General features: G+C 46.9%; 7 protein-coding genes across 7 annotated transcripts, besides 9 other annotated features; all 7 read right to left on the bottom strand.

The window, feature by feature from the left end:
* Nucleotides 1–526: 526 nt before the first annotated feature.
* On the bottom strand, nt 527–2050 carry Tb10.70.5450 (hypothetical protein, conserved; the record flags this gene model as incomplete). The annotated part of the gene is made up of 1 exon (XM_817389.1): nt 527–2050. One exon carries the CDS (start codon nt 2048–2050, stop codon nt 527–529), a length of 1524 nt encoding a protein of 507 aa, XP_822482.1.
* A 1583-nt stretch (nt 2051–3633) lies between these two features.
* Tb10.70.5460 (vacuolar protein sorting-associated protein 35, putative) lies at nt 3634–6435 on the bottom strand (the record flags this gene model as incomplete). The annotated part of the gene is made up of 1 exon (XM_817388.1): nt 3634–6435. The coding sequence occupies one exon, from the start codon at nt 6433–6435 to the stop codon at nt 3634–3636; it is 2802 nt and encodes a 933-aa protein (XP_822481.1).
* A 767-nt stretch (nt 6436–7202) lies between these two features.
* Nucleotides 7203–9557, bottom strand: Tb10.70.5470 (hypothetical protein, conserved; the record flags this gene model as incomplete). The annotated part of the gene is made up of 1 exon (XM_817387.1): nt 7203–9557. One exon carries the CDS (start codon nt 9555–9557, stop codon nt 7203–7205), a length of 2355 nt encoding a protein of 784 aa, XP_822480.1.
* A 705-nt stretch (nt 9558–10262) lies between these two features.
* Nucleotides 10263–10347: a sequence feature (GA-rich).
* A 473-nt stretch (nt 10348–10820) lies between these two features.
* Nucleotides 10821–10844: a microsatellite.
* A 183-nt stretch (nt 10845–11027) lies between these two features.
* Nucleotides 11028–11108: a microsatellite.
* Nucleotides 11109–11317: 209 nt separating this feature from the next.
* Tb10.70.5480 (ubiquitin-conjugating enzyme variant Kua homologue, putative) lies at nt 11318–12217 on the bottom strand (the record flags this gene model as incomplete). The annotated part of the gene is made up of 1 exon (XM_817386.1): nt 11318–12217. One exon carries the CDS (start codon nt 12215–12217, stop codon nt 11318–11320), a length of 900 nt encoding a protein of 299 aa, XP_822479.1.
* Nucleotides 12218–12398: 181 nt separating this feature from the next.
* Nucleotides 12399–12422: a microsatellite.
* A 293-nt stretch (nt 12423–12715) lies between these two features.
* Nucleotides 12716–12801: a sequence feature (GA-rich).
* Nucleotides 12802–12893: 92 nt separating this feature from the next.
* Nucleotides 12894–12938: a sequence feature (AT_rich).
* Nucleotides 12939–14197: 1259 nt separating this feature from the next.
* Tb10.70.5500 (hypothetical protein, conserved) lies at nt 14198–15964 on the bottom strand (the record flags this gene model as incomplete). Its single annotated transcript, XM_817385.1, has 1 exon — nt 14198–15964. The coding sequence occupies one exon, from the start codon at nt 15962–15964 to the stop codon at nt 14198–14200; it is 1767 nt and encodes a 588-aa protein (XP_822478.1).
* Nucleotides 15965–16524: 560 nt separating this feature from the next.
* Nucleotides 16525–18327, bottom strand: Tb10.70.5510 (adrenodoxin reductase, putative; the record flags this gene model as incomplete). Its single annotated transcript, XM_817384.1, has 1 exon — nt 16525–18327. The coding sequence occupies one exon, from the start codon at nt 18325–18327 to the stop codon at nt 16525–16527; it is 1803 nt and encodes a 600-aa protein (XP_822477.1).
* Nucleotides 18328–18627: 300 nt separating this feature from the next.
* Nucleotides 18628–18649: a sequence feature (AT_rich).
* A 243-nt stretch (nt 18650–18892) lies between these two features.
* Nucleotides 18893–18913: a microsatellite.
* A 630-nt stretch (nt 18914–19543) lies between these two features.
* Nucleotides 19544–22852, bottom strand: Tb10.70.5520 (PIWI-like protein 1; the record flags this gene model as incomplete). Its single annotated transcript, XM_817383.1, has 1 exon — nt 19544–22852. One exon carries the CDS (start codon nt 22850–22852, stop codon nt 19544–19546), a length of 3309 nt encoding a protein of 1102 aa, XP_822476.1.
* A 360-nt stretch (nt 22853–23212) lies between these two features.
* Nucleotides 23213–23244: a sequence feature (AT_rich).
* Nucleotides 23245–24106: the final 862 nt, after the last annotated feature.

Genomic DNA, 24106 nt, shown 5'->3' with positions numbered 1-24106 from the left:
GAAGAAGGCAGTGTAGAAAATAGAAATGAAAACACTTACTTTTAATCGGGGGCAGTTCACTCATGCACAAACACAGTACATCCTGAAATCATCCAGCCAAAGGACAGTAGTTTCAGAGTCAAGAAAAGTTAATGAGCCTCCCGAGGTTTCATCACGAAGCTTGTCGCCAGGATGAAACAGAAAACAAAATAAAGCAGTTTCCAATGTTGATCCCATAAATGTTTGCATGCGTATGTGTTAAATATTGAGTAAAAAGGGAAGATTTAAAAAAAGACATGAGAATAAGGGAAACCAACAAAGTAAAAACGAAAGTGAATATTCAAACTAAAGTGAAAAATTGCAACGTAGAGGATATGCACGAAACTAATCTGTAACATTTATGCGGTATAATAACACACCCGCACGTACCCATAAAACTGAAGCAGAATTAAGAGGGGAAAAACGAGAGAGAAAAAAAGAAAAAAAAAGACAGAGTGTGTTTTGTTTTTTTTTTGAAAAAAAAGTCCACAGCAAAATAATACCCTGATCATATCCCTTTACTACCCCGTTTACCACGCGGTACGGTTATACGCCATGATTCCTGGCATCTCTGTTGTTTGCTCTGAATTAAATTAAGGGCTGTGGAACGGCGTGCAACCGGCTCCCGTCCATCGCCACTAACTGTTACGGGCGTCGCTGCGCCCGAAATTGCTAACTGCACTTCCAACTCGTAGCAGTGAAAGGTCAACCCCGTTAGGTCGTCAAGAATCGCTACAACAAAGTCCTGCAGTGCCTCCACATAACTTTCACGTGCCAATAGTGCAGCCTGCAGGCGAGTGTTCGTATCTATGAGGTTCATGCACTCGGGGCGCTGTGCTGCTAGCTTACGGCGGAGCTCAAGTAAATCACAAGACTCACGCTCAACCACAGCGGCAAGGGTGTTGTAAGCATCCTTCGCCGCCTCCGCCTCCGCACGTTGCTCTTGCAGGTGTAAAGCCAAGTCAACAACCTTGGCTTCAAGGGCTGCAACTAAAGAAGCACTTTCCCTATCCACTGCCTCGTCACCCCCTTTATTAACTTCTCTCTGGCTTCCGCCATCCTCGGTTGTGGAGATGAGTAGTTCCTCTTTTGGGCGTTCAAAATCATCGACAGGAAGGTCTGCGGGAACCTCATTGACTCCAAAAACCTTTGGCGTACATTCCGATGCAAAACGATCCTCCCACATCTGGGCTGTTTTCTGCGTCAATGCAAGAGCCTCTAGAAGGGATTCGTGCTGACCTTGCACAGCAGCCCAGTACTGCCGTCGTGCCTCCACCTCAGCAACCGCTGCCTTGAAGTACGCTTCCGACTCCGTACTTGCGTCACGCAAGGCTTGTAATTCCTGAGTCAATGCCTCTTCACGAGCGACAGAATCATTGAGTGCTGCACGAACGCTCTGTAGCGTTTCACACTCCTCCCTCAGTTCCCGCTTTTCTTTCCGCAGTGCGTTGTTATCATCGATGGCTCGTCGCGAAAGTTCGCGCAGCTCTAGCACAGAAGACTGGAGTCGATCGCACTGTGCCGCTAGAGCCTCCAACTCGTGCTGAAGCACCTGCACTTCACGTTGGAGCCGCTGATGCCGTTCACGCCACATGACTAACTCCGCTTCCGCCTCCTTTAGTGTACTCGCAGTTTGCTCAAGTTCGCGCCGCTGCTTTTGCTCTTTCGTCGATAAGGCTAGGTGAGATTGAGTATAATGTCGAAGTGCGGCATCCCTTGCAGCAAGCTGTGCCTCCAGCTTCGAACGCTGCAGTTCTACCGCAGAGAGCGCGGCGACCTGCTCACGAAGCGCACTCAACTCAGCAGCAGATGCGACAGCTAATGCCTCCGGTTCCCTGTCATCCACAGGTTGGACCAAAACCGTGTCTCCTCCACGCTGCGGTGATCGCTGACAACTTTTCGCATCTTCTTGAGATTCCCCGCCAATGCCTTCCTTCGATGCCGATGTCGGGTTTTGGTTAAAAGCTGCCCGTGCAAGGGCACCACGTACCAAGTCCAGGTCACTCTGTATGTTTTTTATAAGCGATTCCATTGTCAGTCCACCTCTTATAAAATAGACAAAACACGCTTTTTGTCTTTATCTCACTTTTTTTTTTCTGTGACAACACGTATATAGACCCGCTTTCTATAGGGAGCACCACCGGAAGATACGTATCAGGTATGAAAACTAAGAAGAGATAAAAAAGTGGACGCAAAGGTACGAACGACAAAAAGAACATGAAGAAATATTTTACACATCACTACTTACAACTAGAAATAATGAAAGGATGGCATTCATCACAATATGAAGTTGTGTGCGCTGGGAGTCAGCGCTCGGCTCTTCACGTGGGCTCTGACAGCAACTGAACTGGCAGATATTATACGTACCACACTGTTCAATCAGAGTTAAATGCATTATTATGTTCCGCACACGGAACGCGTCACAGTGGCTTGTCATGCCCAGTGGAGCGCTAAAGTTCAAAAAAAAAATGCTTCAGAATTCCATGGTTGAATGAAAATGTTCAGTTACCAACATTCTTCGTGGTGTTGCCCCTTTCGTTCAATGAAGCGCCAACCTTCAAGTTCATTTCTGCAGGCACCGCCTTCTTCACTTCAGTTCGCATACTGACATTGTTCAATGTGATCGCTTATTGGGCACGTAATTGCGGTTCCAGTATTGACCTGGCTGATTCAGATTAAAGCGGCTCTGCAAGCTTCCAAAAGTCCCGTTATTTTGTTCCACTCCTTGTGATACCCCACACAGCTGTAAGTGGTTGCATGCATTTGCCCGTGTGTTTAAATATTCTGCGGCACAAGCAACTGCAATGCCTTCAATTACTATAAACCAACCTCCATTTCCTATTGGTCGCTGCTGCGCTGCATCTTTTATCGCCCTCTACAAAGAGGAATTTGCTTAACACGATGTTGTAGTGTCCGGTTACAGCCGTTTCTGGGGGGGGGGGAGGGGGAAGAAACTGCAATCGTTGCGATATCGAGCCACTACTTTGCCCCATCCAAGAGCACACTGAAAGGGTGGTGAAGTTCCAAGTTAACAGTGTAAGTGTTTTTTTTCGGCCTGAAGGGAGGAACGCTGGCGGTTGCAAAACAACTTAGAATCGTGACAGGGTTGTCATTTGCATATGCAGAAGGTATCACCTTGATGCTCGCGGTCATGCATGAGGAATGACAGACGTTATTGCTGATTGGTGTCAGTAAAAACTAGTTGTGTGTGACAAAATCACGCACACGGACGCATGGGGTCCATGCTATTCACGAGGGCTTACCTTTCTTTCAGTATTGACAGATGCCGAATAAATGACAGAAAGAAAAAATACTACCGAAAAAATTCAACGGGTAGACCACTGGTTAAGTGATGATAAAAGTTGCAGTCCCGCACAAAGTTTTAAAGCAAAAGCTGGCAGAGAGGCTACGGTTAGTTTCACTACTTACTGCCACTAAGGATACACGTAATAAGCAAGAAATCCTCGCCAACTGCGAAGAAAGCACAAAATCAGGTCGTGTGCACGTTACAAAATTTCTCCCTTCTTTCTCCTTCCTCCTCCTCCAGGAATACTCCCCCTTCACAATGCCCAGCAGTCACCCACTGAGGTGGATGAATATGTGTCTCCACTGTAACTACTCATTATCAGCGGCCTCGCCTTCTCCCTCTGTCATGCCAATTTCCTTCCACCGCTCATCAACTTCCTGCCGTGTACGAATGTACTGAATTGTGTTGTCGTAGTACCGCCGCACCTCTTCACTAGTCTCCCCCTTGACACTCCTGTCCTTTTCATCTTCATTCTCGTTATCTTCACCATCGTCTTGTTGCTTAAGCTTGGTGAGAGAGTCCTGTGCGAGATCAAGAAGACCGGTGACGTGCCGAGCGGTGACACCAGGGGCACGTCCAGCATAGTAGTGTAGGAAAAGGTTAAGCAACTCTACGAACAGTTGCTGTTGCTGCTTTGATTGTTGAGAAGCCGCATGGTTAGCAATCTTCAGCGCTCGCTGTAGGCATTCCACAATGCGATTATTACTGTCCTGTGAAAGGTCTTTTTTCCAGAAGAGATGTGCACAAAGAGCTACAAGGCGGCTCTGATCACTCTTACGCAACAGCTTGGAAGAATATTGGCACACCTTGGTAGCCAAAAGCTCATATGTTTCCTCTGGCAGCGAGTGTAAGGCATGCAGTTGCGCCACGGCGTACCCGACCATTGCAATTTGCTCGCTCATGTCAACACCGGATTGTTCATATATTTGAAACGCACTCACAAAATGTTCGTAGATCACCTCGGAAAGCTCACATACGTCTGCCGTCGCAGCACTAGAAAGGTAGAGGTAGAATGCTTGCTGTGGGGCCTCACCCGCGAGTACCTCCAATACACCCTTGCCATCACCAGAATGAACAAAATGGAATATCTTAGAACACAGAGCCCTAGCCTCCTCCATGTCAAAAGTGGTAACGGATTTTGTTTTTTCTACGTTTTCGGTCGGTTTCCCCTCCCCACCACTCCCTCTCTCCTCCTCCCCTGCTTCTGCTGTGTCGGGATCTAGCGTCACCGTGGCCCCTTTCATGACGCGCAGTGCCAACTGCATATACATGGACAAAAGCGTCGGCAAAGTGGCTACAATCCGCTGCGGCCCACCTTTTGTCAGTTGTTTCCTCACACCGTTCATTATCTTCGCTTGAATCCCTACATCGTCACACTGTAGTAAATGAAGCACACGACAGACAAGCTGTTGTTCCTCCGCACTCTTCTCGTCGATTTGAGTTTCACCGGTAAAAGTTGTACCCTCCTGGACAGGTTTTTCAGGCTGGTTGCTTCCCCCCGCAACATCGCCTTCGTCGTATACGAGTGGCGCAATAAGTTCAAACAGCCGCGCAGCCAACTTGATGGTAGAAATTCGATACGAGGGGGAATGCAAGCATGCTGTACAGAGTGCAAGAGCGATGGAGCGACGTGTGGAGGCGCACAGAGGTTGTACCAACACATCAATGCCCTCAAGGTCCAGCACCACGCTAGGATCTTTCAGGCACTCTATCACGCGGATAATGAGACGGCCCACCCCAAGCATTATGTTTTGTTCAAGTGCGGGAGGCAAACGGTTCGCAATGCCCGTGAAAATAAGCCCAATATTTTGTGGAGCCGTAGCGGGGTTTACTTTGAGCGCAAGTTCAGCCAAACTGTACATTGACTTAATGTACGAAAAGAAAGTTAACATGTATGGATGCTTGCTCTTGCCGGAAAGAATGGAGACGCCCTCTACCCCATCCTTCCCTTGGGTATTTACGTCGCCGCCGTGCAGGGCTTGGAGAGCGGTCTTGGTAGCATCTGCCATGTCGTCAAGACGAGTTTTCACTGTATCAAACATCGTCATCAACAGTTCCTTCTCGGTACTGCTTCCGGCTTCCGCCACTCCCTCATTCATCAACTCAGCATACTTTCCCAACCGTTGCAATAGCGCAGAAAGTATGGCACTTACATCCACCTTGGACTGAAGCTGCCCCAGAGCAGCGAGTAACTGTTCAAGACTGAACAGATGGAACTCGTCAGGAAACACCTGCACAACCACCTCAAAAAGGTACTGTTGCGCAAGTGACTCACGATAACCCACAATTATTTGAAGGAGACGCGGAAGTATGGAGGTTTGATAAGTTTCGCGCTCCACACCGTCAAGCTGAGCGAGACGCACAATGTTCATGCCAACGAGTACACACAACTCCTTTCGATCCCTGCGCGCCCGCTGTTGTGTTCGCTGCTGGTCCCCAGTACGTTGTTGCCCCTTTAGATCCATGCGGATCCACAGCCAGTTCATTTCTTTGAAGTTTTGCAGAAGCAGCTCAATCGTTTCATCTACCGTCCCGCCTCCGCCCTCTGTGGACTTAGAACCTGTGTAACCGCCTTCACCTGGTAGTCTGTTCTTCGTCACAGTTAGCAAATAGTGGCGAAGGAACATCCCGCGCGTGGGGTGCTGTACGCCTTTGCACATTTCCACCAAATCGCGCATTATTTCAACAGCCGGTTGTTCCCCTGACTTGATGGCCACCGACCCAACGGTGATCAGCAGATACAAACGTGGGACAATACTCCCCGTGTGCTGCACCACATCATACATCTCCTCCAGCGAGCACCCCTCTCGATATTCATCTTCCACAAACTGATGTAGAACCTGTAGTACGTCAAATACCTTCAAGTAAAGCTCATAATAATACTGTGGAGCTAGAACATCGGTTCGCATCTCCGCTAACATTTTCGCTGCTGCATTCCACACGTTACGCTGCTCTCGGCGGCGGATGTACAGTTTCATTTCGGCTTCAACCTCCTTCACCGTCTCAAGCGAATCACAGAGCCATTTCTCCTGCTCCTGCTGTGGTGTAAGAAGTGGTCCCTGAAGGGATAAAACTGTTGGTGGCTCCTCCACCACAACATGGCCGTACATTTGTTCCCACTTGGTTAATTTCTGTCCCGGCACGCTCCCCCTTTCTGCTTTACGAAGGTTCTTGTGACGATCTTTGCACTTACCTCCGTATTTGTCCGGGTTTTCTTTTTCTTTTTTTCTCTCCTTACAAAATGAGTGATTCAATGCACTGGTTCCTCAGATCAAAGAAATTTGAGGGGAATCTTAAGGAAAGAAAAGTTTTGTAATGCTCAACACCTTTTCTGCGCCTAACTCCCCCTATTTTCTCCTTAGTGTACTACTCTTCCGTCCACCTATGCGTCTACGCGCAGACGGTTGCGATTGTTAACGATGTTTAGCCGACTTCGGTGAAACTCGCCTGGTGAGTCTCAGTGTTGAACATAAAGGACAAACAGATAAAAAGAGGGAGAGGAAGAGATTAAGGAAACAACAAATGTTGGCAGGTCCCTTACAGTCACAGATACAGACAAAGCTACAGGGAAGGGGGAAGGGGGAGCAACGGTGGGTAATTGGGCAGTTTTATTTGGCAGCATAAGCTGGGGGAGAATCTGCCGAACAACGAACGACACCACATACACACACACGATCCCACCGTAATGTCGATGCTTAAAAGGGGTAGAGAGTTAGAAACTGAAGATGATAACATCTTAATATAATAATGTTTTCCACTACCCATCAACTTTCGGCCGCTCCCTTCGTTAGAAGAGGAGTTTGAGCATCCGATAGAATCCAGATACGAAAAAAGAAATTAATGGCTCATCACCTGAAAAGCATACCCACGCGCAGCGCTAAATTTGATCGTCGCCGTCATGCGCACCACTGCCGCTACTCACACCGTTGCGAACGTCGCTATCATCCTCACTTTCTTCAATACGTGGACGTTTACATCCCTTCGCTATCGATGCTGGTGATACACGCCGTCCTGTACGTTCATTGGATGAAGACTGGGTGTTTGCGCTGGCATTTGGTTTCTTTTTCTGTTGCTGCAACAACTGGTGGTGTTGAGCAATGTCCTTGGGATCGAATGTGAGAGGGGCCTCACCAAACGTACGTTGCAACACCGTCATGACAGTACCAGCTATGGATTCTGCGTCCATAGATGAAAGATCCTCCGCTTGCGGCCCAAGGTGATGTGCGACACACATTCCGCAAAGGTTAAAGAGGTTCTCGCATGTGTCCTCAAGAAATACGTGATCTGAAGGATGGTCCCACGATGCGGGTTCATCCTCTTGTTCGGTAGATGAGACAGTGTTACCCTCCTGCGTATTCCCGTGCACCGACTCATCGTTTGTACTGCTCGGGGTAGGCAGGTTCAAACCAAGCCGAAGTGAGTTGCAGCGGCGGCAAACAAAGAACGCCTTTCCACAACATAACTCGCAAGTTTGGCACATAAATGCGTTTTCGTCACGTATGTTCCGACCGCAGTGGTCGCAAGCTTCATGGAGCTCCACCGCCATCTCGTCTTGGGCGGTGGTGGTTGTACGAGGAGCAAACCGCTCATATGCTTGACGACACGGTGCGCATTTGCAAGTCATCTTCTCTGTGAATGCATCAACGGAGAAAAGCATACCATGAAAAGGGTACCTGTCGTCGGGGCACTCAGCGTCAGGAGGAAAGTTACACGAAACTATTGGTTTATGTTGTTCCTTTGGCACGGGGTCCGGCAATTTCCCGCCGTAGCAGTAACGATAATCCCTGTCCGCAAGCCATGGATGTTCCTGCATGCAGTATGCACATATGAATCCAATGAGTGAGTCGCTGTTCATAATGTCCACTGCTGTATTTGGTGGCAACAGTGAGGCATTTCTATCATTAAGCCCGTCATCACCAGCACTTTTATCACTGGAAAAACAGCCACACTCACATTTAAATGTGTGGTCTCGTGAATTTGCGACAGCTCCCTTTCCGTGTTGTTCGTATGGCGCGACCACTACGTCCTTTTGCACTTCGTGGTCGGCGTGGCAGCGAAGGCGACAGGGTCCACAAACAACACCTTTACACGTTTCGCAGTAGAAAGCCACCACATCACCCTCCACCAAATTCCCGTGGCAGGGAAGGCGGTTGAGCATGCCCGTGTGCAGACGCGTGATGTGGGCACTCCAGAAACATGTGGCACAAAGCATACAGACAACTCCTGCACTCTCATTCGTCCCATCCGGTGGGTAGTCATCCTCACAACAGCAGAAACACCATGCATATGACGACCGTGGGTAAATGTTTCTGCCGTTTAGTGGAACAGCCTCTCTCGACACAGGAGGTTCACTTGTCTCGCTGTCTAATATAAAACAGCACCTCTTCAGCTGACGCGTCTCTTCGGCTTTCCGTATCAGGGGCAACACCCCCCGGGACATTTTTGAGTTCTCATCCCCTTGGCCCCTATTACCTTCGCTACTGTGGTCGTTTACAGCTTTTTTATCCCACTCCTCCTTACTTCCATTCACCTTTATGTCTCTCCAGCAAACAGGGGTACAGCAGTCACAACGCATGAAGTAACGTACGCCCCATTCCTCAACGTCATGACCGGTGTGACACACCTCTGCACAGGCGTAGCAAATGGCGTGAGAGGGATCTGCAGCTCCACTGTCCACACACGTGCGACAGACAAAAGCGGTTTGCCGCGCATATCCTTTGCCGTAACTGCATCGGAACCATCGACTGTCATGCTCTAACGTAGTTGTAACCAACCGGTGGAGTTGAGCTGTCACCTCTTCATCAACATGAGGGGCTGATGCTGCGGTTCCTAGCAACATCACCGGCAGCGTAATAACGGAGCCCGACGTTAAAGTTACTGTCCCATTGCCGCTACTGCTGTTGTCATCCCTTCCCTCCTTTGGATTGTCGTTGGTGCCGGCGGGTGCTTTGATCCCTTTTTCATTGGCACGACCACTAGGTTTCACAACGATATCAATAAGTCTCACATTTTCAATATCCCCATTTCGGTATTGTTTAAGGGTATGCGCACCAAACAAAAGTCGTTGCCTTTCCACTGGCACTCCAGTGCTTTGCTCTATTCTATTTTTTATGTCACCCACAGTTGCCGTGGCAGCCGGTAGTGTAATCTGAAATTTCCTTGCGGCGTGGCTCACAACCACACACACTTCAGTCGCCTCCACATTCGCTGCTGTTGGCTCCCGTGAACTCATACGACGCCGAGTGTCGCTTCACCTTTGTTTTCCTCAGCTCGTTTTTTTCTCCTTTTTCAACTTGTGTGTGCCACTCTATGTGCAAGATGTAAGGGTTTGTAACTCTCTGTTGCTGCGTTGGTGTGAGCGAGAAAATAAAGAAGAAAAGGGAGATTACCAAAAATAACAGTAATAGAAACAACAGACGACAATTGCCGCGACAGTAAACCTCTTTACGAGCAGAGAACGGTAATAAATGGATCACGATAAATTACGTAATGCCCAAAGACCACTAGAACAAAGAAAATACATGTGGTATACCCGTGCGTATATTTATTTTCCCATACATGGGACGATAGAAGGATTAGGAACGTTGACAAACAAAACAAAAAACACAAAAAAATTTAAATGAATTAATCTAACGTAGAAGAACCAATGAATGAACACACCAACACACACAAGGGGAAATACGAAGAACATAAAGCTACCGACACTTGCAGGAATGTACATGATATTTTTTCAATGAATGTTGCCACTCCCATCTTCCCTCCTCTTTACAAAAAAAAATGTACACATATATATGCTTCACTCGTTTGTTTGACATGTATACGTGTGTAAATGTATTACTTTCCCCCACATCATCTCTTCGTTGGCCCCACGCAAAGGTAACGGCGAATGGGGGAAAAAGAAAAAAAGAAATGCATAATGATCCTGTTGGTTGCTATATTTTTTTGCCCCCCTCTTATCTTTTCCCCTTTCCCCTCTCCGTTTCTTTCTTTCTTTCTTATCTACTCCCCTTCTTTTCCTTTCTCATGTCCCTCGATCATGCGGCTCCACCCTCTTTCTTTAACGGAAAAAAAAAGTTGTCAAAATGAAAATGAAAAAAAGATGGAAAAAACAAAAATGTGCGCACGGTCGGGACACGTTGTGACGCTTAGTTAACGTACGGTTATTTGTCAGTAAATTTGTGACTAAGAATATCATGGAAGAAAGGGAAACATAAACATGCACAAAGATAAAGTTGGGAAGAGTGTGGGTGAAGACGTAACTGAGAGAAAAAAAAACTTTTAAAAGAACGAACAACAAATGAAAAGGGTACTGCCTCGACGCAAAACAGGAGGCCCCTATTAAAGTGAGTGGCATTCCCACGTACATGACTTAACAGCCCCTCCAGTATTGTCTCATGGGGATGCTGTGCGTATCGCTTTTATTCATTTACTAAATCCCTTCTTGTGTGTATGTAAAGGGTAGAAACTGAAGGAGCATAACCACGTGTCCACGCAAATATATATATATATATATATATATTCATGTTTGTTTGCTTTGCGTGCATCTTTTTGTTTTTTCGTTTCTACTTCTACTTTTGAGAAACAACCTTCTACTCATGCAACAAAAACCATAGTAGCGTTCCCTTCATCGCAAAACAGGTGGTGAACGTCCCAACAAATCATGTGCTTACTCTCTTGTCACCTGTGTTGCTTCCATTACCAGTAACAACAATAATGATAATAATAATAATAATGATAGTGGTAGTCACAACAAAAGTAAAATTAAAAATATAAATAAAAATAAAATGCTACCTTGCAAACTTTTTATCCAACCGAGTATCAACATGAGCACCTTCCCTTCCCTTCTCTTTTCTTGTCCTCCCATATCAGTCTTATCACACAACTCTCCTTGCGAATACAAGCGCATACGCAAAGACAAAAGCGATCCTGCTTTACGAATAATAGCAGTCGCTGTAGTTTTTCTCTTTTTTCTTCCCACAAATTTCAACTATTTCACAACCCTCCAAATTCCTCATTGCAACCCTCCCCGTCCGTTTCTTCTTTATGTCGTACGCCTAACAACTCCCTATCATTTGCCCGTGGAACCGCACCCGTCAATGCCGTTACAACTGCCTCGGCCTTCCGCCAAAAGTCAACTCGGTCAAGCGGGGCATTCAACCACCCAGTTGTAATGCAATAACTGCGGTCATAACTCCCACGATGATGCCTGCGGTGACTTTTACGTGTGAGAACAATTCTACACGACATGAGCAGGCGAGCGAAGGGATGCGGCGCCGGCAGGTGAGCCCATTTGTGAAGCTCATTAGTCATACCAATGAAAAGTGCGAAAGTAAGGAAAAATACATGGAAACCAGCGTTGTCATTGTCGATGTTGTATCGGAATGTTGAATTATTCTTGGAATTGCAACCTAGGAAGTATAATTGGATCAGTAACACAGGGATCAGGGGTAAAGTTGTGTCGGCATTCGTCTCAATAAAATCGTGTTTGGTCATGGCCATTTGGTTAACGTGATGCTCCCGGAAGGAGCGTATAAAGTTACCGAACAGAAATGTCTCCGGGGTTCCCCACGTATCAAAACTCCAGTGGGCCACGCCGCTAATGAAGTCAGACAATACCATAGCCGACAGAATCATCAGTGGGCTCCATAATAACTGATTGGAAGACGATTCGCTACTGTGCAGTAAATAGAGTACCACAATTGCAACGTTTCTCATCCAAAGGCAAACCGCTAAGGAGAAGTAACAAATTTCTGCTATTCGTTTCGTTTGAGTATAACCACCAGCGAGTTTCTTTGCGTTGGCCTTTCGAACAGAAATAATGTTGTCCATGTAAGTAGCGGTAGTGGTTGCAGCTGCAGCGGTTTCGGTAGCAGGAACCACATCTATCGACATCGATTCGTTAATCCTCTCTTCTCTTCCGTTTTTCTGTTCTATTACTTTATTTTATTTTTTTAGTTGAGGGTGTTTGAACACGTTATCAACCACCAACCTGTTAGGATTATCCCCCTTCCTTCTCTTCTCTTCTCGTCACTCGTGCGTGTTTGTGGTCCCCTTTGGTTCTTCTTTGTTGGTGTTGCTTTGCTTTGCTTTGCTTTGCAAAGTGTACTAAACCCCAACAAAGAATTATGTATGATTTGCACCGTAAATTACCTACCGCTTTTTTTTTCTTCTTCTTCTACCCTCAGGTCTGGTTATTTTGCACCCCCTTTTTTTTAAAAAAAAGGACTTTTCCTTCACCTCTTTTGCCTCCCACTTCGTATTATTTGCTGATTTTGCTTTCCCTCTTTCCAAAATCCGATACAGGAATATGGATAACACACAAACTTGATTGTATTTCAGATGTCCAGTTTTATTTCGTTTTTGTTGTTCTTCTCACAGTTTTCTACGTTATCCCTTCAGTTTCTCCTTTTCTTCCCCCCCCTTCTCACGCAGTCTTTGCTTTCCCTTGCTTTCTCCTCCTTCTCTTCCCTTCTTTTTATTTTGTTATTACCTTTTCTTTACACGACTTCTTTCCCGTTGGGTTAGAAACTAACTATAATAATAATGTGATATTTTAATCACTATTGCGATTTAAATAAATGTAAATATATAATTAAAATATGTAAAATATAAAGTACAAAAAAAATGCTGTTGCGCTGCTGGTGATTGGGTTGCTGCCGTTCAGCACTGCGTACTCTTCACTAACGCCAAAATAATTAAATATGTATTGTGGTGGTGGGTGTAATTATTGTTGTTCTTGTTGTTGACTTTCCTTCTTTCTTCGTGTAACTCTGGCGTACACACGTCGCCCTCACAGGAAAGAAGGGTACATATAAATAAAGAAGTATGGAAAAGAATGAAAGTAATGAATAAAAACAAGTGCAACTGAAACATAATACATGTAGGAGTAGGAAGTCAATATGAAAAATTAGAAGTGCAGAATGTTCGGAAAGGTCCGCCAATGAGACCACATAGAAAAGTTTACGGTACCGACTTCATTAAACATAATCCCTCGCTCAAAAGCACATACCTGAAATGTTTGAACCACGGAGAGGACAAAAAACATCGTCACAATACAAAAAAAGGTCTGGTAACTCATTCACTTTGCACCATTAACACTTAACATTATTATTATTATTTCTTTGTATCGCCTTTCGCCGCCACAGCAATGGGAAGACAACTGTTCCCTTTCCGTTTATATTTATCTCCATTTTCCCGCTTCCTCGCAACCAACGGGAAGGCGAGTGCTGGCCGCCGCCACTGGTGACATAACGAAAGGAGCACCTTCACTTATCCACAACAAATATCACGTAACCAAACGATTTGGAAAAAAAAAATGTATATGTGCGTATGTTTATCCGTAAGCAAACAACCCATGTGCTGAACATCAATGAGAATGCATGAAAAACTTACTTATCACGTTTATAACTTCCTTCAATTATTAGTGGATCAGAGTGAAGAAGAAACACGGGTTGGGTAACAATAAAAAGAAATAGAAGAAGGTATTATATGTGTTAAAGCACGTAACAGTGAAGGGGAAAGTGGGGGGAATCACAGCCAACAAGTGAACTCATCATTTTCTTTCTCTCCTCCTCACTCTACCTTGCTAAGATATGGCCGCTCCTGCCAAGTTTATTTCAAAACCGGAAAGGTAAGAACAAAAAAAACGTTTACTGGTCACAAAAGTAAAAAATGAATTTGATCTTCATCGAGAATGAGGAAGAGAAAATCAGGCAAAATCGGAGGAGTTGTTAGCCCGCCTCATTTCCTTCACTTGGTGGTACGGAGCGTACGGCTGTCCGTTACATCGCCCATTTATTTTATCCTTTCTCGCTTCATTATGTTCTTTGATTAAGACGTGGGCACGAATATGTACGTGTGTGCCTCTCAGAACTAGGGATAGAACCGTGCCACCCTGAGTGCACACTCATTCACCACGGGCGGTTTCTCCAACAAAGCCTCGGCGGCTGATTCCGTGCTTAATTGGCACACAATGTCGTTCCCGCGACCAAACGGAACAACTTTCTTTGGTTCTTCACCAGTTATTCGCTTAATTGCAGCACTAATTTGTTCATTTTGGCCCTTTGGTGCATCTATTAGCCGCACATGGTCCGTCGGACCTTTCCTGTGCTCCAGTCTGGTGCCTTCACCGGCAATTTTTTTATCAGCCCTGCTCCGTGGAAACTTCTTCCGTTGTTCAGCGGGGGTTACGTTCTCCTCTGCCGCAGCAGCATCAGGAGCGGCGCCACCATTGTTGGCATCGTTTTTCTCACTGGCCCACGCCTCTTTTTTGTTGTTCTTCGCCTCTTTGCTTCCTCCGGGACCTCTTCTGTTGGCTTCCGAGCGGGGGAGGGGTTTATGATCGTTCCTGCCGGCATCACCTTTATTGTCTGCAGCGCTGGAAGTTGCAGGAACGGCAGCCGCTGAATCGGCGGGGGCGGCGGGTTGTTGTTCCTGTTGCAGCTCACGGTTCCTAAATCGGTCGCGCGGGCGGTTGTTGAAAGTGTTGCGGCGGGTCCTTTCAGAAGCCGCTCCAGCAGCCCCTGTGGAACGGGCAGCGTCTCCCTCGGTTACACGTGTATTGTCAGCGGTATCCACGTTATCGACCTTTTCTTCATTGCGGCCCCAATGACCCCGGCGGCTTTCGCCATCCCGAGGTTCTCTTTCCGCATCCCGGCGATCTTTTCGTTCAGGGCGTCCCACCTCATTTTGATCATTGCCTTCTGCACGCCGACCCCCTTCATTCCTCTTAACGCGCTCTGGACGTTTGTGCGGTTCACTCCGCCTTGGTTGTTCCCATCGGTTGCGTTCGTTACCCTCACCTGCAGTGTCGTCCTCAGCCTCATTTGTCCTCGATTCGGTGGGTTTTCCCATCTCCCATTCGGCACGCTCTTTCCTCTCTTCCACACCCTCACTGCGTGCCCCTGCAGGTGCACGGTTTCTGTAGTCTTTCCTACCCATCCGCCGGTCCTGTCCACGTGGGTGCTTGTCCCACGCTTCACTCTGATTTTCCGCAGCGAGTGCGCGGTCATTCTCCTGTTGTTTCACCATCTCTGCATCCGCACACTGTAGCATTTGTTGTTGCTGTTGCTGTTGCTCCTCTTTTTGCTTCTGAAGGAACAGAAAATGCTCGCGTGCTTCCTCTTCCCTCTTTCGCCTCTCTTGCTCGCCAAGAAGGTGCTGAGCGACCTGCACAGGTGTCATTATGATACTGCCTTCAGGAATGCGTTCCATCTCCACGTGCAGCACACGAAAATATTCGCTTGCTATGTGGTATGTATTGCTACGATTTGGCGTGGGTGCGAGAACGAAGGATTGAGTGAAAACTTTCCGTGATCCACGAACGTACATAATACCCTGAGTTACAATGAGCACGCTGCCGCCCGCAATAGGGCTGAAGTCGGCGAAGCGAACCTCAACCTTACGTCGCCCTAGCGCTGCGTCCATCTTCTCAAGGTGTTGGAGGATCTCATGGCGGCCGCGTACGATTTGTGCCACATTTTCATTGTATTCCGCATAAACCACATGGGAGTTGTCGGCATACATGTCAAGGAGGGCTAGCGGTTCCCCTTCCTTGGTGAACTCGCGGTAGTACGTAACGAGAAAGCCACATGCCACCACACCCCATTCGCGACCGAGTGCACTTTGTGTAATGGACATCTTCAGTACCTTATAAAATTACTTTCTCTTCTTTAATTTCAACGAGTGTGTAGTAATTCTTTTCCTCTTATAGTTAGCTTTTGTAACCTTGGAAACGAACAAGGTCAGTAGCACTATGATTCGTCTCCCTTCTTCCCCTTCTCTCTTTTTTTTTCTTGCCTTACAGTCAAATTTATTTATTCCCTTACTTTACTTACCAGATTTTCCCTCCTCCTTTGTTTCTTGTTTGCTTTAAATGCTTAGCTTAGGCTTATCTTGTGAGGATTACCGAAACGGAAGAAAAAGGCAGAAAATGAAGCAAACATATTTGAAATTGGTAAAATAAAATGGAACAGATGAAGAGCCGAAACATCGTTTGGGAGGATAGAAAAAATAAACCTACGGGTGCTGACCAATAATGTGCCCACTGCACAACTACGTTACGGTAAACTCCCACTCAAAGAACAAATCGATCGCATGTTTTGCGTTGGTTCACAATTGCACCAGAAATAAGCACCACCCACAACCCATAATGTGACCAAAAGCCGGTCCGTATGGAAGAAGTTTATCCGCTCCAACAATCACAGCTGTGATGGATGGAGCCTCCCTGGTGGATGTTGTTCCGCCATGACAGGTGGCAAGTCGCGAGCCAGTTGCCGCGCAAGAGGCGCCAAGTCCGTTGTGTCGTCCAGGAGTTCGTTAAGGTACAACAACGCATCTGGCCGCTCATTCATAATACCTCGTATCGCATTGTTTGCCTTCTTCCCAACGGCTCCGCCGAGAGCCACGTCAAGCATCGCCCGAACGTCGTCAATCTTCTCCAGTCTCTTTCCCATATCCACGCCACGCTCCAACTCCACATGCATTATACGCTCAAGACCAGCCACCGACACAGGTTCCATTCGCTTCTCAACAAAGTAGTCCACCAAACCGTACTTTCCGCAGAAAGCACCGTCACTACCTCCCGTTGGAAGAGCACTATTGTCAAGGTCTTCAAGAACAGTTGCAGCAGTTACTTGCGCGTCCATGAGTGCGTGAGCAATGATCCCCTTTGGTCCGTTCTTCGCCCAGCCGGCGCAGTACAGTCGTGGTTGCCCCTTTACTCGACCGCCAACGTGCGATATAACTCCTCGAGCATGATCGAACTCAACACCAGGAATGCTATCTCCATAATACCCTAGCGAAGTGATTACCAAATCACATGGTACCGTGATGACTTTCGGCGCCTTAACACCAGTACCGCCGCCCTTGTTACCACCTTCGCCACAGTTGGCATCGTAAGCTTGAGTCTCAGTTGCCGCTGCGCAGTCCGTGCTACTGCTTGTTTCAGCCGCAGTACATTCGAATACAACCGCACCCACCTGACCCTTACGCTCCCGATGCGGCAGAAACCGCAAAGGTCGCATGTTGTACCGAAATCTAATGTGGCAGGGGCCGCGGGTACCTTTTGGTATCGTTGGACCCCTCACTTCTTGACTCTCAGGGTCATCGCTTTTGACAATGTGACGCCCCATAAGTTCGAAAAGGCGTTGACGTGCACGCGGGTTTTCCGTTGATGCACGACGTGCTTCCTCCGGATTGAATGCGTCGACGGTAACCCGCACTGTGTCTTGCTGATATTTTGTCAACTCTCTAAACTCCGCGATGGTGAAGGCACTGTGTTCAGGGCCTCGCCGACCCACCACGTGGATGCGGTGGATGTGGTTCTTCATGAACTCTTTTATTGCTGCACAATTCATATCGGTGGGGCAGAAATATTTGTATGATGCGGCTAAGACACGAGTACAATCCAAAGCAACATTACCATTTCCAATAACGACGGCTTCGTGGGCCATCCCCAGTTGAAACGGGCAGAAACGCGGGGAACCATGTGGAAAAGGATATGTGTTGTAATAACGTACAAAGTCAGCTGCACGGACAACGCCACCGAGGTCCTCACCGGGAATGTTGAGCTTTTTACCGCTATCCACGCCTGTGGCCAGCACCACAGCTGCGTAGTTATTGAGAAGGGTGTCAATTGGTAACTGTCTCCCTACATCGACGTTGCCAATCCACGTCACACGACCGCTCTTAAACATGGAAAGAAACTGCTGCTCCACGTTCTTCACCTCGGGATGGTCGGGAGCGACGCCATAACGACATAAACCGAAGGGCACGGGGAGACGCTCAAACACATCTACGTGAATGTCGTCACGCTTTTTAATAAGCTGCTGTGCCACATAGCAACCACTTGGGCCACTCCCCACGACGGCAATTTGCGTTTTCATTGGTGCTGAAGTTACATCAGTGTGTTGTAAAGGCGATGCACTTGCGCACGAGAGGGGTGGGTGACGCGGTACGCCGGGCTTGAGGCAACGCCGCATGTGGCTCCGCCGCAAGAGCATATTTCTACGATGAACTGACCGCAAACAAAAGTGAACCTAATAAATATATTAATAAACAAATTAGTGCTTATTAATATATGTGTTTGTCTATTTTAGGGTAAACACGCACGATTCATTTCACACAACAGGGCAAGGAAGAGTAAATATGCAAACAAACCAGTACAGAGTGCAAATGCGTAGCGACTCGCCATCACATGGAATACAGTTTTCAAAAGTGGCTACTAGGTGCGTCTTTTGGTCACAGCAAAAGCAATCAGTGCCTTGCATCCAAAGGAAAAATAAAACAAAAAAGTTGCAAACAATAATTAAAAAAAAATTATTACAAAAAGGACATGATAATATTCCCTTGTCATGGGCATAACAGCCTCAGAACCTAATTCCCCGGAGCAGCAAATGCGTGAAGGACATGTCACTCGCCTGAGCGGCGGCGGCGATGCAAAATATAAAGAAAAAGGCAAACTGGTGCAACTCTCTTCCAGACACGGTACGCCGTGGTGAAGCATTCTTCATCTTTTTCAAAAAAATATTCGTGCATTTCCTCCCGCTATTATCAGCAACGTTGACAAATAATAATAATAATAATAATGGTATTATTACTATTATCACGAAGAAATAGTAACCAAAAATGGATTGCCAAACAAAGGTAGTGGCTCCTGAATGGTAGAAAACACCACTTATCACACTTTTTTACTCGCTCCCGCGTCGCATTGCTGCAACGGATCAACGATGGAGAAATGAAGGAACCGAAAGAAGAAGATAAAATATGAACAAAACATAAAAACACGATGCAAATAAACTTAAAGGTAATTCCTCATCAGTGATCCTCAACTTCTCACCCTTCTGAACAATTATATGGATCCGTAAAGTCGCCTGCTGAGCCAATTAATTAAGTTGCGACAGAAGAAAGGAGCCCAACTTGCATGTTAGCGGAAAGTGAAATAAGGTTTTTTTTAGTTGTGAAGACAAAAAAACTGGGAAGGGTTGACAACTGTTTTTCCACGATATTCGCAGAAAAAAATTAACGGAGCATTGATAAAACAAACAACTAAATGATTGTTAGAGGTAACATAACGAAAACCATGCGGAGGACCAAAGAAAATTTAAAAATGAAACGTGATGTGTGTTAAATCATGCAGCGCACACACACACACACACAAAATCTGTCAAAGTTTTCTTTTATCCCAAACTCAAGTCACTGGACAGTTGAAATGGTCTATTAAAAGAACCACAGTCTTTCATTCAAAGGTTTGGGAATCATTGAGCACTGCAGCGGTGGAACGGCATCAATTAATCTCTCCACGATACTTGCCAGGCGATGAGCACATCTTGTTGGCATCGGGAGTTTTGTCGCACGGGTCGCCATCGCATGCGCAAGCACATGTGACAACTGCTGCACATCTGAAACATCCAGCGTGGGGCTCGTGCAATATAGCGTGTATTGAACCGTCCGTGCAGTGGATGTCTCACAATCGTGGTTCTGAAGATAAAATGAGTTGACGGCATTCCCCAGTAATGGATCCTCACTCGCACGCTGAATTGTTAAGGCCTGTACGACAGTGCCCTTCACGACATTCCCTGCCGCAACTTTGCTACCGGAAGTGTTGGCTTCACCCCGAAATTCGTGGACAAATCGCACGTCCGAACGCTTGTGAAGGCATGCGAAAGTGAAACCGCAGCCCACCGGAAGATGTGCCTGCATTGCCGACATCTCACTGTAAACATCACCATCCTGAAAAACCACCACGTCATCCAAACCGTCATATAACTCCATGGCGCGGCTAATGAGAACTTCAAAGTGCTCTGAGACTAGCTCCACCTCCTGGCCACGTCTCTCATGTTTCCAGAAGAACGGTAACAAATGATTACGTTCCGCAGTACACAAAATCCCCACAACGCTGCCAGTGCTTACAGTTGGTGTGTGACAAGAATCGACGCCGACAAGAAGCACACGTCGCTGAGCAACTGCTGGAACCTCACGCTGTAGATCAACACCACGCAGAGGGTCGGTAGCAAACACTGTACGCAATCGCAACCGAATGTTCTCACAACGCAATTGCTGTTGTTTTGGTGAAGCACAGGGGGGCACAAAAAGGGGCAAAATCCCACGCGTGAGGCACTCCGCCTGCATCCACCTTACCAACCGTGTTTCCCGTTCGTTCGTAACGATGACAGCAGCAGTGTTGGGGTCCCGCAATTCCTCTGTGCCAGCACTGATTAACTGCTGCACAAGGTAGCGCACCGCTTCTTGCTCATCAGGAACTGTGATGACAGTAGTGCTACGACAGTAACGACCTATGGCTTGCGTTGTCTGCTTCACACGACTTGATTCCTCTTCGCTTGCGTGAGAGGCAATAATTCCAACAACAGCAGTTGTTGTGGGTGACGATGGGGGAGGAGGATGCCGCAGCGGTACGGAACCACTCGGAGCGACACTCCGGAGGCGGCCGTTGCTGTTGTCGTTAACAATGGAAGTGTCATTCGTCTGTTTCTTCGCAAATGGAGAAACCTTTTGTGGCGCCGGTAAGAGGGAGAGCGCCTTTGATAACAGTGGTTTTGGTGCAACCGTAATACCCCACGGCTGCATAGCGCTCTCCAATTTGGCACGAAACAGCTCAAGGATTTCAAGGCGTTGTGAAGGCATGAAAGAGCAGGCGGTGACGCTGGTATCTTGCCAGGATCGCGTTCGCGGGTCGTAACAGCAATGTAGGGCTTGAAGCGGTACGACGGAATAGTCCACGAGTACGGCATACGGTTGCCCTGGTTCTAACTCTCGTATTAAGTGCTGCAGCGTGGGCTCGAGATTCACTTCAGTTGCAACCATGTTAAATCTAACGAGACGGACAATAGAGTGTCTTAGAGTCGTGGATATTACCACAGGGGTTCCCTGAACTGAGCGCGCAATTCGCTCCTCCATCGCTGGGTCGTACGGGCCTCTGCCAAAATGCTGTTTGACCTCCTCCCATAATGAAAGTTCGGTTGCAACGGTGCATTTGGTATCAATTTTGAGAGTAAGTTTCCCTGTGCAGTGAGGTAATGAACCACAGTCACTAGTATTCTTCATTGTCCGTTTTGCTTCATCCTTTTCAATTTGTTGATGCTGATGCTTTCTCTCCTCGCCTGCTGACGCCTCCTTACCACATTTACTACGGAGTTTCTTAACATCCTTTCGGCTCTCCTTGCTTTTAGCCTTCCCGTTATCGTCCGCCTCTTCTCCTGTTGTAACCTCATCTTGCTGCGACATAACAACGTTGAAACCTGTCTTCCCCACTGTCATCTCCACGAGACGCATGCCATTATGAGATTCAAACACCCGCACGCGGTAGTCTGTCACCTCGTAAATACAACCGACCTTTAGCTTCGTCTCCTCCGTTGCATCCCAAAGCGATGCCTGCGTGGTGCCGGAGGCGTCAGCAATTTTGTAGCTATGCACGTTTCGCTCCTTGAAGACGAAACCTCGCACAAACTCCTCCACGACGAAACGCAGTTTTTTGGCACCATAATCACCTGCTGCTAATGTCTTAAGCACAGCGGTCGACGGTGGCAGTACAACAGCCGGCGACGGCACATCTTCTGCATCGTCTCCAGAGCTAACAAACGTGGCCCGAATCAAAGTCCCCTTGAAAACACGGAGGCCGTCCACCGACACAGCGTCGTGTATATGAACAACCTTCCCATTAGCTTCCCTCGCCACGCAAAACTGATGTCCTTTTTGGTTAGACCCACCATTCCTCAGCGCCCACAACACAATCTTATTGACAGTCTCCTGCATTTCCGCAGAATCCATTTCAGTAAGTTTGGTCTTTCCCCTGAAATGCAGCTTGCACTCCACCCATCCTAAGTCCAGGCACTCGGGTGGTAGCTGCAGAGCAACAACTGGAAGTGGAGCGGTTGTGTAAATTTGTTGCCGGAGATTAACAAGCGGCGGTGCATTTGGGAGGCAACGCCTTAGGTACCGTTGCACAGCCCTCCACGCCCGAGAGCACTCCACCCGTCTCACAGGTACCGACGATATTTTTTCAGGTGCTGTAATTTTACTTTTCCCCTTCCTTGTCTTTCCCGTTTTACCTCCGCTACACTGTGGTGGCACTTCCTCCCCACTGGGTGCTTTCAATGCGTGCAAAGGACGGCGTGTGGCTTCGATTTCGTATGAGTACAATACGATGGGTTGGCTAAAAAGTAACGGAAAGAAATTTGATGTTGCACCTCCCTCACGAAGCCGCTGTCGCACAACAAAACGCGTCTTCTTATCCAACAACCGCTTGCTGATATAGTCACGCTTGACATCGGACAGTGTCACCTGACGCGCCTCACAAAGCCATAAGGACTTTGAACTGCCAGACCTTACGGCAGCAGACGCGTTAGTTTCAGTTAACACATTCGACTCATTAAAAGTTGGAGCACATCTCCAGTTAGTTTGACCTTGAGAATGATGTCGCTGCTGCTGCTGCCGCCTCCGAATCGCTGCAATGGAGGTGGATGAACTGGAAGCAGCGGGAATCATACAACGAAGAGTCCTCCGCATCATGTCGTTTTCTTTTCTTTTTCGATCCCCCCCCTTCTCACGTAGACCTTTGTGCCGCTTCTCTTATTTATTTTTCATGTTGCAAAAACGGAAATTCATGGAGAAAGAGTAGAATGAAAGGGAACATGAGGTAAATACATGATGTGCATATATTCATTTCCATATTAACTATTCGCCAATGCGTCTGTGTCTTTACTTATTTTTTTAGTATAATTTGCCCACCACCACCCCCGTTGAGTTGCAGCACAACATATTCATCGACACAAAGAGGTATGAAAACGTGTGCGCAGAAAAAAATACGAGGGGGTGTAAAACGAACGCGATGCATTATCACTAAACACACACATAAATAGGCACCACTAGTATAAATAAATAATAAATATATTTATTATTTACTTTTTCATTTGTGTATCATGTACCATATATAAAAAGCTCTTAGGCAACAACATCCCGAAACACACTCATGTTGACACTCAGCAAAGAAACGCATGAATGAAAACGTGAGGAGAGCAGAATAAACCAAGTAAGTAGTAAAAAGAAAAAAAACGACAACAACAAAAGCAAAAGCGAAAACAACACAAGGTGACCGAAAAAATATCGCAATTAAAACATGCACGTGCACAACGTGCAGCGAGGTCCGTGTTAAACTTTTAAAAAGTAAAAAAAACGCTCAACGCAACGAATGGAGGACTATGTACAGATGCTACAGTGTAGTCAAGAGGAAAAAAAAATGATAATTATGCCGATAAAATATAAAGAAATACGTGTTTGTTTGTTTTTTTGTGTGTGTGTAGATTGTTGTTTAAAAGAAAATAACCCGTTGTCCCATCCTTTTTCACCTCTTCTCTTTAGCTAATATCCTCCAACATCAGTTTGACTCTTACTTTCATTTTCTCCCCGCTTCACTCCGTCACTTACCACAACATCGTCCCCTTCCGTCAACGGCGAAACACACACACAACTGCTGCATGCCGTGCGTCGAAATCAGATAGAGAAATAAATAAATAAGGGAAAAATTTAAATATCACATGAATGCGTAGAACTTCACTCGCGTGAGGAAACGCTCGGCAGCAGCACAAAAGCACTGACGCAAATCCCCACCCATTTCCTCGCCCTTATGTTCATTACTTACTTAATTACTGCGTAAAGGTGCGTCGGAGCAGCAGCACTGATGGCCTTAACTCTATAAAAAAGAAAAAAGAAAAAATACGACCAGTAGGCGCAGCAGATTTTCGGACGATTCTAACGGATGGCGAG

The sequence above is a fragment of the Trypanosoma brucei genome, chromosome 10 (assembly GCF_000002445.2).
Source record: "Trypanosoma brucei brucei TREU927 chromosome 10, whole genome shotgun sequence".
In the NCBI taxonomy this organism is placed as follows: domain Eukaryota; phylum Euglenozoa; class Kinetoplastea; order Trypanosomatida; family Trypanosomatidae; genus Trypanosoma; species Trypanosoma brucei.
Note: the sequence above shows the minus strand (reverse complement) of the source record. Positions and strands in the feature narration are given on the sequence as shown.